This window comes from Chlorocebus sabaeus, chromosome 13, assembly GCF_047675955.1.
Source record: "Chlorocebus sabaeus isolate Y175 chromosome 13, mChlSab1.0.hap1, whole genome shotgun sequence".
NCBI classification, from domain to species: domain Eukaryota; kingdom Metazoa; phylum Chordata; class Mammalia; order Primates; family Cercopithecidae; genus Chlorocebus; species Chlorocebus sabaeus.
The window spans coordinates 85,636,164-85,650,714 of record NC_132916.1 but is presented as its reverse complement, the minus strand read 5'-3'; the positions used below and the strand labels follow the sequence as shown (position 1 = coordinate 85,650,714).

Below are 14,551 nucleotides of genomic sequence, written 5' to 3'. Positions count from 1 at the left end.
AGCAGTCTTCATCCCTGGGATGTAGGGTTGGTTCAACATACGAAAATCAATAAATGTGATTCATCACATAAACAAAACTAAAGACAAAAACCACATGATTATCTCAGTAGATGCAGAACAGGCTTTTGATAAAATTCAACATCTCTTCATGTTAAAAACTCTGAATAAATTAGGTACTGAAGGAACATACCTCAAAAGAATAAGAGCCATCTATGATAAACTCACAGCCAACATATTACTGAATGGGCAAATGCTGGAAGCATTTCCCTTGAAAACTGGCACAAGACAAGGGTGCCCTCTCTCACCACTTTATTCAACATAGTACTGGAATTCCTAGCCAGTGCAATCAGGCAAGAGAAAGAAATAAAGAGTATCCAAATAGGAAGAGAGGAAGTCAAATGATCTCTATTTGCAGACAACATGATTGTATACCTAGAAAACCCTATAGTCTTGGCCCAAAAGCTCTTCAGTTCATAAACAACTTCAACAAAGTTGCAGGATACAAAATCAATGTACAAAAATCACTAGCATTCCTATACACCAACAATAACCAAACTGAGGGCCAAATCAGAAAGGCAATCCCATTCATAATTGCTACACACACACACACACACACACACACAACCTGGGAATACAGCTAATCAGAGAGGTGAAAGATTTCTACAATGAGAATTACAAAACAGTACTCAAAGAAATCAGACAAGACACTAACAAATGGAAAAACATCCCATGCTCATTACAGGAATAATCAATATAATTAAAATGGCTATACTGCCCAAAGCAATTTACAGATTCAGTGCTATTCCTATTAAGCTACCAATGACATTCTTCACAGAACTAGAAAAAAATATTTTAAAATTTATATGGAACGAAAAAAGAACCCAAATAGCCAATGCAATCCTAAGCAAAAAGAACAAAGCTGGAGGAATCACTTTACCTGACTTCAAACTACACTATAGGGCTATAGTGACCAAAACAGCATGGTACTAGTACAAAAACAAGCATATAAACCAATGCAACAGAATAGAGAGCTCAGAAATAAGGCTACACATCTATGACCATCTGATCTTTGACAAAGCTGACAAAAACAAGCAATGGGAAAAAGACTCTATTCAATAAATGGTGCTGGGATAACAGGCTAGCTATACGCAGAAGATTGAAGCTGGACCCCTTTTTCACACCACGTACAAAAAGTCAACTCAAGATGGATTAAACACTTAAATGTAAAACTCCAAACTATAAAAACCCTGGAAGATAACCTGGGCAATACCATCCTGGACATAGGAACGGGCAAAGATTTCATGACAAAGACACCAAGAGCAATTGCAACAAAAGCAAAAATTGACAAATTGAATCTAATTAAACTTAAGAGCTTCTGCACAGCAAAAGAAATTATCAATAGAGTAAATAGATAACTTACAGAATGGAAGAAAATATTTGCAAACTACCCATCCAACAAAGGTCTAATATCCAGTATCTATAAGGAACTTAAACAAATTTACAAGAGAAAAATAAACAACCCTGTTCAAAAGTAGGCAAAGGACATGAACAAACACTTCTCAAAAGAAGACATACATGCAGCCAACAGGCATATGAAAAAAAGGTCAATATCACTGATCACTATAGAAATGTAAATCAAAACCACAACAAGATACCATCTCACACCAGTCAGAATGGCTGTTATTAAAAAGTCAAACAATAACATGCTGGCAAGGTTGCCGAGAAAAGGGAACCCTTATACACTGTTGGTGGGATTGTAAATGAGTTCAACCATTGTGGAAAGCTGTATGGCGATTCCTCAAAGAGCAAAAAACAGAATTACCATTTGATCCAGCAATCCCATTAATGGGATTATAGAGCATTCTCCCATAAAGACACACGCATGCAAATGTTCACTGCAGTACTGTTCACAATAGCAAAGACATGGAATCAACCTAAATGCCCACCAATGACGGACTGGATAAAGAAAATGTGGTACATATACACCATGGAATATTATGCAGCCATAAAAAAGAACAAGAGCATGTCTTTGGCAGGAACATGAATGGGGCTGGACGCTATCACCCTTAGCAAACTTATGCAGGAACAGAAAACCAAATATAACATGTTCTCACTTATAAGTGGGAGCTAAATGATAAGAATTTATGAACACAAAGAAAGAAACAATGGACACTGGGGTCTACTTGAGGAAGGAGGGCAGGAGGGAGAGGAGCATAACTGGGTGATGTAATAACATGTACAACAAATCACTGTGACACGTGTTTATCTATGTAACAAACCTTCACATTTACCCCCAAAACTAAAATAAAAATTTTAAAAAAGAGAATCATGCAGTGGCTTTATTCTTGCTCTTAAAACAAGGTGATGTGATGGCAGTGATGGTCAATACCATATGGGGAAGACCAGGTCCACACTGTCTAGAAGCAACTGCTACCACATAAGTCTTCTTGGTTAAGTAATTTGCGCCTACAGTGACAGGATAGGTCCCTGGATATACTTCTATGTAGAGGTGTTCTCACCAGGCTGGGATGCCTCTGGAGCAGGCTTTGATATTTGATAGATGCCTCGAGCACCAAGGGATGTCTTTTTTCAGTCTTTTCTCTGATCATTCCCTATGTCCAAGCACCTGTGCAGCTTCAACTTCCCTCTGTGAAAATGACAGACATGGGTTGCTCCTTCTTCTTCTGGCAAAGATGAATAACATTTCCCACAATAACTTGAAGTACTGTCTATGAATTCAGCCATTGTTCAGAAGAAAGAACTAAGGGTTGGGTGTTTCTCGTCTCTCCGGCCCACTTCTCACGGCGCATGCGCCCAGCACGCTCCATAATCTTTCAACATGGAAATCTGATCATGTCACTTCCCTTCATCCCACCGATCTTGGGAAGAAGCTCAAATACGGCTTCCAAGGCTGTTTATGAGTAGGACGCTGCTCCCTCTACAGCTTCATCTTTCAACACTCCTCCTACCCTGCTCTCTGCTCCAGCCATCCTGAATTTCAATTCTTTTCTCATCTGGGATTGACAGGCTCATTCCTTCCCTCTCCCCTCTCCTTGGGTAACTCATCCTTTAGGTGTAAGATGAGAGAGCACTTCCCCTCAGAACCTTTCTGACTCTCTCTGTCTCGTTTACTTCTTTACTGTTAGGTTGCCTTTTTTTTTTTTTTGGTAGTTCTATAGCATCCTATACTTCTGCAATCACAGCCTTAGTCATTCCTATGATGAATGCTCATTTATAGCCTCCTCCACTCAACTGTAAGCTGCTTAAGAGCAAGGACTCTGCTCCCCTGTGCATCACTGAGTCCTAGCACCTAGACTGCTACCTAAGACACAACAGGTGCTCAAAAATAATTATGGAATTATGAACAAAGGAACTAATCCATGAATCCCATCAATGACAAAACAGGTAATTCTAGAGAGTGTATATGTGGTTAGCTTTGCTTTTTTCTTTTTTCTTTAATGTCTTTGATTCTTCCTTGTTCCTGTGCTTAATTTTCAGCATTCTTGTGTAGCCTTTACTTATGTTTTGGATCAATATACATTTCTCCATTATTTTGTGTTTTTTATACCAAGCAAGAATAAACTTTACCTTACCTAAGTTTAGGCCCTTTTCCTCTAAAGTCTTTTCCACCTTCTCTGCTTTCACTATTTTCTACTTCATCCCATACTTACAAGCATCTAAGTTATAAAGTATTCTGCAGTGTTTATTGACTATAATATTTTCTTGTATGATTCATTGTAGTTTCATTTATGTGGCTATGTTAAAGACACAAGTCTAATAGAGAATGTAAAGTTCCTTAAAGTCGAAGTTCCAAAAGCAATTAAAATTTAAGGTAATAAGCTTTAAAGCAAAGCCATCTCCTATGGACATCCTTCAGGAATGTCATACTAACCAAGAAATCTGAAGGGGAACCATCTATTATTCATACTAAGGGAACAGGGACAGTAGCTTCATACAGCTGACTTCTCTTTGTTACTGACTAGCTTTTTCTGCTCTATGGATAATACAAACAGGATCAAAGGATCATGATATATCACAAGTAAATATCCCTTTTAAGCAGATGGATTGCAAGTTAGGAAAAAAAGTTGCTCTCCGGTGATTAAAACAGCTCTCTGGAAGCCCACTTTATTGCATCTAAGTACATCACTAGTCTCACTGGGAGAGTTTATTCCTTTCAAAGATCCAGCCTCACAGCTGGTAAGAGTTTTGATAAATAATTTTGTTGTATCTATATGTGCCTCTTGTTAATACAGGCATATCAATGATCAGTACTCATGAATTAGAATTTACTTGTTAATGTTCATATTGTCTCAGTAATCCAAGAGACATGCATTTGATTAATGAAAATGCCTTGGTCATGGAAAGACCAAGATGCGCTCTTAAGAAAAGTGGACCATATTAAGCCAACAGGGTCACTGTAAGTATCTGATGTCAAAGTGGAATAAACAAAGGAACATTTGTTATTTGCAGTTATCCAAGAAGGTGGCAGCACAGTCCAGTTCCAGTCATTAAGGCGTGGGAGCGGGGGCCTAACCAGACCTGGGTTTGGTTCTAAGCTCTGTCATTCACTACCTAGATCTAGAAAATGTTCCTTACCTCCTTTAAACCCAATACCATAAAATGGAGATAATAGTACTTACCAAACAAGATTTTTATGATGATTAAAGGAGACAATACATATAAAGTAAAATTTGAGCCCAGTCTCAAGTATATAGCAAATGTTCAGAATATTTTACCTAAATTAAATATTATATTTTATCATCCATCTTCCTTTGCACAAACATGTGACATGACATCATATAAAATGCAGACTTTATTTATATGCAAGTCTTTAGGTGGCACTTGCAAGCTTCCATGTGCCTATGACATTTGGGAACTTTTATCTACATGTTGTAGGAACTGTTTGTATTTATACCTGTCATGCCCATGTGGCTACATTTCAAAATGATGATTCAGTCATGACTCTTCCAGGGACTCCTGTGGGCCTAGCTCTGTCTTTACCTAATTATGTTAGTTTCAATCAACAACTATAATATGAAGACTTAATGAGAAACATAAATGAGAGTAATTCACATATACCAAAATCAACTTAAACACACACTAATATAATGTCCAAAAATGCATTATTTAAAATACCCTATACATTATAGAGAAATGCTTATCTTCAATCTTCTACTTGATTTGCGGTGTCAGTTTACTGAGCTATCAATTTAAACTGAAAAACCTGAAATTTGAATATACAGAATAGCTGAACAGCTGCAGAAACAACCTTCTAAAAATATATACTGTTACCCAGCAGATGAAAAAGCAATTATTTATTGAAAAATATCAGGATTTAATATTACCCAATAACTGCAAAAGTTGTTGAAAGGATATAATTAACATTTACTGAAGATTCTTAGGGGGTAAAAATATTTTAAATAAAACAAATATTTAGGAGTTCTTAGTTACTAGTAAAAACAATCTCTTAAAACACAATGTTCATCCACCTTGAAAAAAAAATCTGCCGACTGGGACATTGCCAGATAATTCTGAAGCTCAAAAATGCCAAATGTGTCAAAATCAGGGAGTTGCTCTTGGTTTGTGTTGTCGCAATCTGTGACTAGACAATGGGTGTTGCTCAGGTCAGGGGAACATTAAGGACCCAGAAAAGCCAGCAAAGGACTAGGAGATTTTGATGTACTAGAAAGACACAGGATCAAGAGTCAGAAGACCTGGCTCTCACCCCAACTTTGGCTCTTGCTAGCAGTGTGACTGGTCTCATTCATTCATTTACCTGTTCATGCCAGCTGCTGGGGACATCAATGAACAAGACAGACACATTCCTCACAAAGCTTATTCATTAAGGCCTCACCAGCACCCTAAAAATGGGGAGAGGACCATAGAGTTGAGAAGTTTAAATGAAACATCACAAGAAGAGGTCCATGATGGTCACTACTCTCATGGGATGAAACGTCTTTGACTTCATTTCTTTATCCATAGAACATGAGTAGAACGCCTGCTTTCTCTACTTCAGCAGGTACCAAACTCTGCGGGCATTTAATAACATGTTAAACACATTTGAAATAAAAAACCCTACTTTATAAAAATAAACCATTAGGAAAATCAATTAAGTATAAGGTTATCAGAGCAAAGCTTGCCTAGTTCACAAACATCTTCATTGATATGTTTAGTGGCCCTTCAGAGGAAGCCAAATATTTGCATAACCATAAGCCTCCTTCAAATATCTTGAGTCTTGTCATGGATCTTAATTTGCCAAGCGGGTCCCTATGTTTGGCAGAACCCTTCAAATCATCTGAAGGCTGCCTGCTTTTTGAACGGGTTTTTACTGATGAATTTTTGGGAGGAGTTCAGAACCTATCCAACAGAAAGTCTTTTAACCAATGGGCCCTAATCAACTGGATGGATCAATCAGCATTCTCCATCCCCTGTATAAAATATACTGACCAATACTGTGGTCAAATGAATATTGAATGTTCTCTCTGGTATGCTGGAGCACATTAGCTCTCTCTGCATAAACTGTTAATGCCAGCTGTACTTGCTTTGTAATTACAGAAATTAAATATGTTGGCCCATGAAATATGAGTGTGAAAATAAAGTTATTTGTATGAAAATTTAGTAAAATCAAAGAAATGAAAGTAAGTCACTAGAGGAAATCTGCCATTGAATTAGATATGATTGAGACAACTGTGAAAGATTGGGGAAATAATAAAAATTTAAAATGACTTTGCAGTCAGACTGTGTTGCAAGTGTCTTAAAAAATTCCTCACTTAAAGAGACTAAAAATGGAAATCATGCAATAATGTGCATGAAAGATTACATGAAATTCCAATCAGCAGACCCAAACTCCAAGAAAAGGCCTTGGGCCCACATCAAAAGATTGGCAAATCACTGTTCATTTGTGACTTTAGATTAAATACATGATTGAGGCTATGTAGTATCTTTTAAAAAAATGATTCACTGTTTAATTGATTTTTCAACTAACGAGAAAACATACAGTCCCAGTCAGGTTAGATAAGAGGGCTGGGACTCTGCAACCAGCCTGGAACCCTGGGAAGCTCTAGGTAGATAGGGTTCCTTCTTGCTGCTTCTTCTGATTTTTAAAATTTTCTAACTTATCTTAATGGTTATTACTTGCTTCTTTAAATAATAACATTATTTTAATAAAAAGATATATATCTAAATTTCAGCTATTTTGCAGCAAAAAGCCTTTGCATTTTATTTATTTATTTATTTATTTATTTATTTATTTATTATTTTTTGAGACAAATCTCACTCTGTCATGCCCAGGCTGGAGTGCAGTGGCACAATCTTGGCTCACTGCAACCTCTACCTCCCAGGCTCAAACAATTCTCCTGCCTTAGCCTCCCGAGTAGCTGGGATTACAGGCGTCCGCCACCACGCCCAGCTGATTTTTTTTGTATTTTTAGTAGAGACAGGGTTTCACCATGTTTGTCAGGCTGGTCTCGAACTCCTGACCTCAGGTAATTCGCCCACCTCGGCCTCCCAAAGTGCTGGGATTACATGCGTGAGTCACCGTGCTCAGCTGCCTTTGCATATTTTAAACAAAGAAAAAAAGAGGCCAAATATTTTTACTCACGTGTTGCTTAAATGTTTAGTAATTCTGCCTTTTGCCCCCCATTTCTGGTGTGAGGCTACCTATCTATTAGTAAGACTGTTTTAACTGCAGGCCAATGAATATGACCCTTCCAAGTAAGAAAGGCTGAACCTTTCCAGTTGTAAAGGTTGATTCTGGGGCAGCAGAACCCTCCCATGTGTGACAAGGTTTCCTTTTACTAATCTGGTTCTCCTGCTGTATATTTTGGGAAATGACACACGTCCAGGCAAAGCACACCAGGGGCCAAATGCACATCCTCTCTGCTTGGGACTTTAAGGGGCCATGACTCAAAGCACTTCACTGGGGATGCCCAAGGGTTGTGCATGACCAGACATCGGCAAAGCATTTTTGAGAAACCTCCTCCTCAACTAAAAATACCCACTGTGAGAAATCTGTAGCATGAAGCAAGGATCGAGTCAGTAAAACACAAAAAAAGAGACAGACTTGTGGCAGTCTCAGTATCAAACCCAGTTCACCCTCCCTTACCAGAACAAGAACAATCAAAAAACGGTTTACAGGAAAGGACTTCTTGAAGGCAGTAATCTGGGATACATGGCCACACTCATTTTAGTCTTTTCCTTTCTCTTTCTCCTTGAGGGCTGGGGTGGGGAAAGTGGCCCTGAATTTGTTCAAAGTCCAACTGAACACAATCAATGGACTTATGATGACCTTTTTCTTAAATTTCTACTGAGACATTAGTTTTATTCCTCAGTAAACACCTCCTTGACTTCTGCATCCTAGGAGAGCCTGGGCACAGGCAAGAAGAGCACAAGCAAGAAGTGGGAATGTGTTCAGAGAGTGTTGGTGAGGCCTGGCTCTCCCAGCCCCTCTGATGGCTGAGAAAACTGCTTGACAAGAGGGAGACCCACCAGGACAGAAGACTGAGCTTCACGGGGCAGACACATTGCTAGAGCAGATACTGACTGTCCATGGCAATGGTTCTATTTTTTTCATGGGACACCTTCCTATAGTTACACATAAAAAAGAGACATAAAACCCGAGAACTTAATGGCAGAGACAAATAAAATGGTAAATCTAGAATGTTTTGCTTAACTTCAAAACTGTTGTTGAATAGTTTAGAAGGTGTAGGGGGTTGAATTGAGGTCCCCAATAATATAGGCGTCCTAACTTCTAGAACCTGGAAATGAAACTTTATATGGAAAAAGGACCTTTGCAGATGTAATGAAGTTGAGAATCTAGAGATGAAATCATCCTGGATTATCTGAGTGGACCCTAAATCCAAGGGAGGTGTCCTTAGAAGACACAGAAGAGAAGACAGAGGAGAAGGCCATGTGAAGGTGGAGGCAGAGATTGGAGTAGTTCAGCCATGAGCTAAGGAGCTCCCTGGAGCCTCCCCAGAAGCTGTGACAGGCAAGGGAGGATTTTGCCCTGAAGCCTTTGGAGGAAGTGTGGTCCTGCAACACCTTGATTTTGGACTTCCAGCTACCAGAACTGTGAGAGAATAAACATTGTTTTAAATCGCCCAGTTTGTGATAATTTGTTAAGCAGACCTAGGATACAAACACTGAAGGCTAAGACAGCTTATAAGGAGACTGGGGGAAAAACTTCAAGAAATTTCTATTGGAAATAGAAATCTTAGGTGAGAACATCAAGATCGCCTCCTGATGCCCCAAAGCACTACGATTCTGAGGAGAGCAAGAGGGAGGGTGCGACTCTCCTCCGAATGCAGGCCTGGGCCCCAAAACTGATGAAGGTACCTGCTGGCTGCATGGGGCCAGACCTAGTGTGAGTCAGAGTCGCCAGGGGAACTTCTGTCAAAAACTGATGTCTCCACTTAAGGGTGGCTGAGTCAGAATTTCTGGGGGTCAGGTTGGAGAATCTGTGTTTTTCAAAGTCTCTCATGTGATTCTAATGATCTCCCATCCTTAAAAATGGGCCAGGTGCGGAGGCTCACGCCTGTAATCCCAGCACTTTGGGAGGCTGAGGCGGGTGGATCACAAGGTCAGGAGATTGAGACCATCCTGGCTAACACGGTGAAACCCCATCTCTACTAAATATACAAAAAATTAGCTGGGTGAGGGGGCGGGCGCCTGTAGTCCCAGCTACTTGGGAGGCTGAGGCAGGAGAATGCCGTGAACCCGGGAGGCGGAGCCTGCAGTCAGCCGAGATTGCGCCACTGCACTCCAGCCTGGGTGACAGAGAGAGACTCTGTCTCAAAAAAATAAAAACAAAAAATAAAAGATAGGCCCAGGTTGTCTGCTCCCTCCCCCTTACAATGTTTGAGAAGTAGATTTGAAGTCAACTTTTAAAAAAACATGTGTCCAACAGGCTATTTATTATTTAAAACCCAGCTTTATTGTTTATGTAAAGCTGGATACAGATGCATTATAAAGTATTAAACAATACAGAAAAGCACAAAGACAAAAGTAAATATCATCCAGATTCACCATCTCGGGAAACCTTCCATGTGTATTTCCAAGTGTTTATTCACACAGAGATGTCTGTGTACACTTTAACCTGCCACTCAAAGTGTGGTCCACAGACCAGCAGCACTGACAACACTAAGGAAATTGTTAACAATTCAGAATTTTGGGCCCTGACCCAGCAGGATGTACTAAAACTGCAAACATATTATACCCCTTGTTTTGTAACTTGCGTTTTCCACACTGCAATGTATTGTAACCTCTGTCCTTGGTAATAAATACAGATCTTATGATCTTTCTTAATACATACACGGTATTCCTTTATGTACCAGACTTTACTTCATGAGCTCTCATTTGGTGATCATTTCTAGTTTCCCATTTTTCCCACCATTGTAAACAATGCCCACCTAAAAATCCTTGAGAAAGTATCTTCCTGTTTTGTCACTATTATTTTTGGGTAAATCCCTAGAAGTCAACCAGTGTGCAACGTTATGCACACAGATCATTTTGATATCTAACGCCAGAACACCAGGATGCATGCCCAGTGACCCTGCACACAAATGCTTGTTTCCTCACACTCTTGCCAACACTGGAGTTTTTCTAATAATTTTAACCTTTGCCTATCTGATACTTAAAAATGACAATTCATTGATTTTTTTCCTTGCATTTTTCTAAAAGCAATAAAAAAGCTTCTCATACATTTATCGGCCATCTGTATTTCTCATTTTGTGAACTGTCCAAAGTTATTTTGGTTGCTTAACAGTTATAAAAGAATCTGTGGAATTACAGAGTTTAGGAATATGGTTTAATCACAATGAAAAGACATGAAGAAGAAAAAAAAAGGAAGGGAGAAGAAAATGTGCCATAAAAAAGGATAATCAAAAGATTAGTTGGTGTGTTTATTTATAGATACTGGTTACAGCAATCCAGTGATTAGGCAAATTAATGCAGCTGTGTATGATCACAGCTCTGGGATCAGCACCCACATCCTTTTCAAATGATGCCACCTGTCATTTAAGCATTTTGCATTTGCCTTTCATGTTACATACATTTCATGATGATTTCCATTTTAAAAACCTTCTTGGTTAACCCTTTGAAGGTTATCTTGATATGGATTCCCCTCTACCATCAGGAATGGCATGAGTTAACCACTCTCCCAGGTAGGTAAGAGAAACAGCACGTTTGCCTCTGAAAAAGACCAATCCTCTCCAAATGTTCACATCTTAGGAAAGAGAACAGTTGTATCCTTTTCACTGGGTGTAAAACTGCTTCTCTGCTCAGAACCAATGGAAAAAAATGGGGGTGGGGTCAGATGCTGTGTGCCGGTTGACTTCAGTAGCATGTGCAAACCATGCCCATTCCACAGGGCACATGCATCCCTCACACCCCCAGGGTGACCTCAGGCCTGCTTTGTCACAGAGGCACCCACCTTGGGCTCAACACCCAGCGCACTCAACTTCTCAACAAGTGGCAGGGGTCTTCTCACAGGGCCCCTGAAACTCTTTCAACCCATAAGATGATGCCAAATGGGTGAAAACCCACCTCATCCACCCCTGCCACCCTCTAGTTGCTGCTTTATTTGTGAATTGAGACAAATCAGTCATCCTCATTTGCAGACCATCCTCTGCATACAGCACACAGCAAGAGCACTACGCCAGGCGGCCAGGAGGGCTGGCTGCAGGGAAACAGAGGAAAGTGTGGAGAGAGAAAGTCTCTAGGCTCCACGCTGCGATCTGTGGGATATGAACAGGTGGAACAAGGTCTTTAATCAACACGTTTCAGGATGTTAGAACAAGCGGGTCCCATTACAAAATCCAAAGGAAGGAATTTTAGGACAAAAGGAGAAGCATGACTTTATAGAATAGGTTCTATATAAACACATGAAGCACATATACCTTAAGGATTGTGCATGGTAAAATATATTTCAGTAGCTGCTAGAACGGGAACAATAGATTCTTAACAGGTTTGAAAGGGATGGGGACTCAGGAACACATCTCAAAAATGTGGGTCAGAGTCAAGGAAGCTTGCTGCTACAGTGTCATACAATGCTCTCAGTGCTACTGTCAGATCCAGCATGGGCAGAAGAAAAAGCTTTGGGTCTGTCACAGTTACAGAGAATTGTAGACTTCAATATTTGGTTACGGGATGAAGAGGGAATGAAGGAACGAAGACCTTTAAATAAAAAGAAACAAAAGAGTGAACATGAACATAGAGCTACACGAAGTGTCAACCCTAGTGAAGTGATTATGTTTTAACTGTGTAAATAAAGTTCAATTAAATATTCAACATAACAGCAATAAAATGTGAAACACTGAGAAGCATTTCTCTCTAGTCAGTGTTTGGCAGACGTGTTGTGTTTGCATCTTGCTCTTTACGGTGATATCTCTAACAAATTTAAGGGCAAAAGTGATGTAGACCATACATTCTAGAACAAATTCTAAAACAGCAAGAAGTGGTCAAAATGCCCAGTGGCTTAGTCAGATTCTTAATTCTACACACTACGTTTATTCTCCAGTCTCACTGAAAATCTAACAGCCGAGTGGTCAAAAGAAAAGATAAAACTGCAAAATGGGAGCGCCACAAATTTCTGCTCCTCCTACTCCAGCCAACTTAACTTGTCAGGGAGGAGGCAGCCTCTGTTTCCTTCCTCCCTTAAAGGGGGGATGGCAAGCTGTCGACAACTCCTACTGTACAAAAGAGTTGTTCACACTGCAAAAGTGTTTACTGCTCACAAGTGACGCTCAAAATTAATTCACAGCAGCAACACCAGCAGAAAGCTTTGACAGACTGTCTTATGTGTTGACACAGTTATACGTTGTTGCATAAAAAAAAGTAACACACTTTTCCTCTTTTCCAGCCCATACACACTGAAGTTGCTCAAAGCAGAGACTGTGAAATGCGTCTGAGATTGTAAATGCCACCCTGCAGGTAAGGATTCCCCGCTCCGGGGTTGATGGCTGCAGGTGTGAGAAGACGTGAACCCCCCCCACGCCCTTTTTGAGGTGAAGCAAGGCTGCGAGCCTCTCCCCCAGTCTCTGTTACAACTGGCCTTGCTGGTGGTTTTTCCTTTAAGAGCATTTCCCTCTAGGGCAAGCCTCAGGCACCATGGTGGGAAGTGGGGTAGAGCTGTTCATTATACCACCTCGGCAGAAAAGGAGATGCCAGGATAACAGCTTTCTGAGACACAAATCATTCACCTTCCTCTTCCTTTACGAAACAATAACCTTGCACTTACAATGGCTTTGGGAGGCTGGGAAGATGTGACTTTCTTGCTCAGAAATGATTTACATTAAAAAATCAGAAAGAATGCAGTGTGATTTAATTATCTCAAGTTATCTGAGATGATTAGAGTTAAAAAAGAAGCCAGGTGGGACAGCCAGTATGTGGCCTCATCTCGAAGATGTTGTACAGACTCTGGCTCAGCTCAGCGATCTGCTGTGGCATGAGGCTGTTGTGTTTGAACAGTTCCTGCTGAGCAGCGTCCTCACTGAGAAGTCACGGGACTTGAAAAATGAAGACCACTGACACTTTAAAGGTGCTTCTGGCATTCACAAGTAGCTACTTGTGTAAAAACTACGCAGTGCAAGAACTTTCTTTAGATGGCGATATGTAAGTATCTATTGAAAGTAAGGTTTGCATGGAGCTAACCCCAAGGAAAACTGTGGGCCAGGATTCACTGCCTTCCCATGCACTTTTCCCTTATGCCCTCATCTCCATTTCCCCAGCCATGGTCCACAGGTGCCCAAAGAGCTCTTCTGGCTTTGCCCCTTACCCTGTCCTGGCCTATGCCTCTCCTTCCCTCTCATTCCTCAGCACCAAACTCTCCTTTCTTTTGGTCTTGGGAAGGAAGTGGAGGAAAGAATCCATATCAAGATGCAAATGACTGACAATTTAAGGTATTCATCCTACTAGGCTTTGGGGATTTTTTTCCCCTCAGGTTTAATTTGTTTGGTGGTTAACATTAATAGCTAAATCCACACACACACAAGTTTTTCAGTATCATCAACAACTTTAAGAGTCTATAGGCCGGGCGCAGTGGCTCATGCCTGGAATCCCAGCACTTTGGGAGGCCGAGACGGGTGGATCACGAGGTAAAGAGATTGAGACCATCCTGGCCAACATGGTGAAACCCTGTCTCTACTAAAAATACAAAAATTAGCTGGGTGTGATGGTGGGCGCCTGTAGTTCCAGCTACTTGGGAGGCTGAGGCAGGAGAATCGCTTGAACCTGGGGGGCGGAGGTTGCAGTGAGCTGAGATCGTGCCACTGTACTCTAGCTTGGTGGCAGAGCGAGACTCTGTCTCAAGAAAAAAAAAAAATCTATAAAGGGTTCTGGATATCAAATAGTTTTAGAACCACTGTCCCAGACTACTGGAGCCCTAAAAACTTCACTAAAGTGGTTTCCTACTTCTCTGTCACATATTTCTTTTTCTTCTAAAAAACAGGGTCATGTGCAGAATGTGCAGGTTTGCTAATATAGGTGTATGCATGCCATGGTGGTTTGCTGCACCTATTGACACGTCCTCCAAGTTCCCTCCCCTCACCTCCCA

The 14,551-nt window shown here is 40.5% G+C and overlaps 1 protein-coding gene across 7 annotated transcripts in view; it reads right to left on the bottom strand.

Annotated features, from left to right (window-relative positions):
* Window positions 1–14,551, bottom strand: part of BACH2 (BTB domain and CNC homolog 2) — a 367,860-nt gene that overhangs the window by 182,266 nt on the left and 171,043 nt on the right. For 3 of the 7 annotated variants that reach the window (XM_038002259.2, XM_038002258.2, XM_038002260.2), the window contains one exon: window positions 5,777–5,861. The exons of 2 other annotated variants lie outside the window; for them this stretch is intronic. In XM_038002259.2, coding sequence (XP_037858187.2) covers window positions 5,777–5,823 — 47 coding nt within the window. In that variant the 5' untranslated portion in view covers window positions 5,824–5,861. Of the gene's footprint in view, window positions 1–2,519; window positions 5,372–5,776; window positions 5,862–14,551 lie in introns of those variants that run through there. 2 more of the 7 variants (XM_073022584.1, XM_073022586.1) reach the window with 2 other exon arrangements.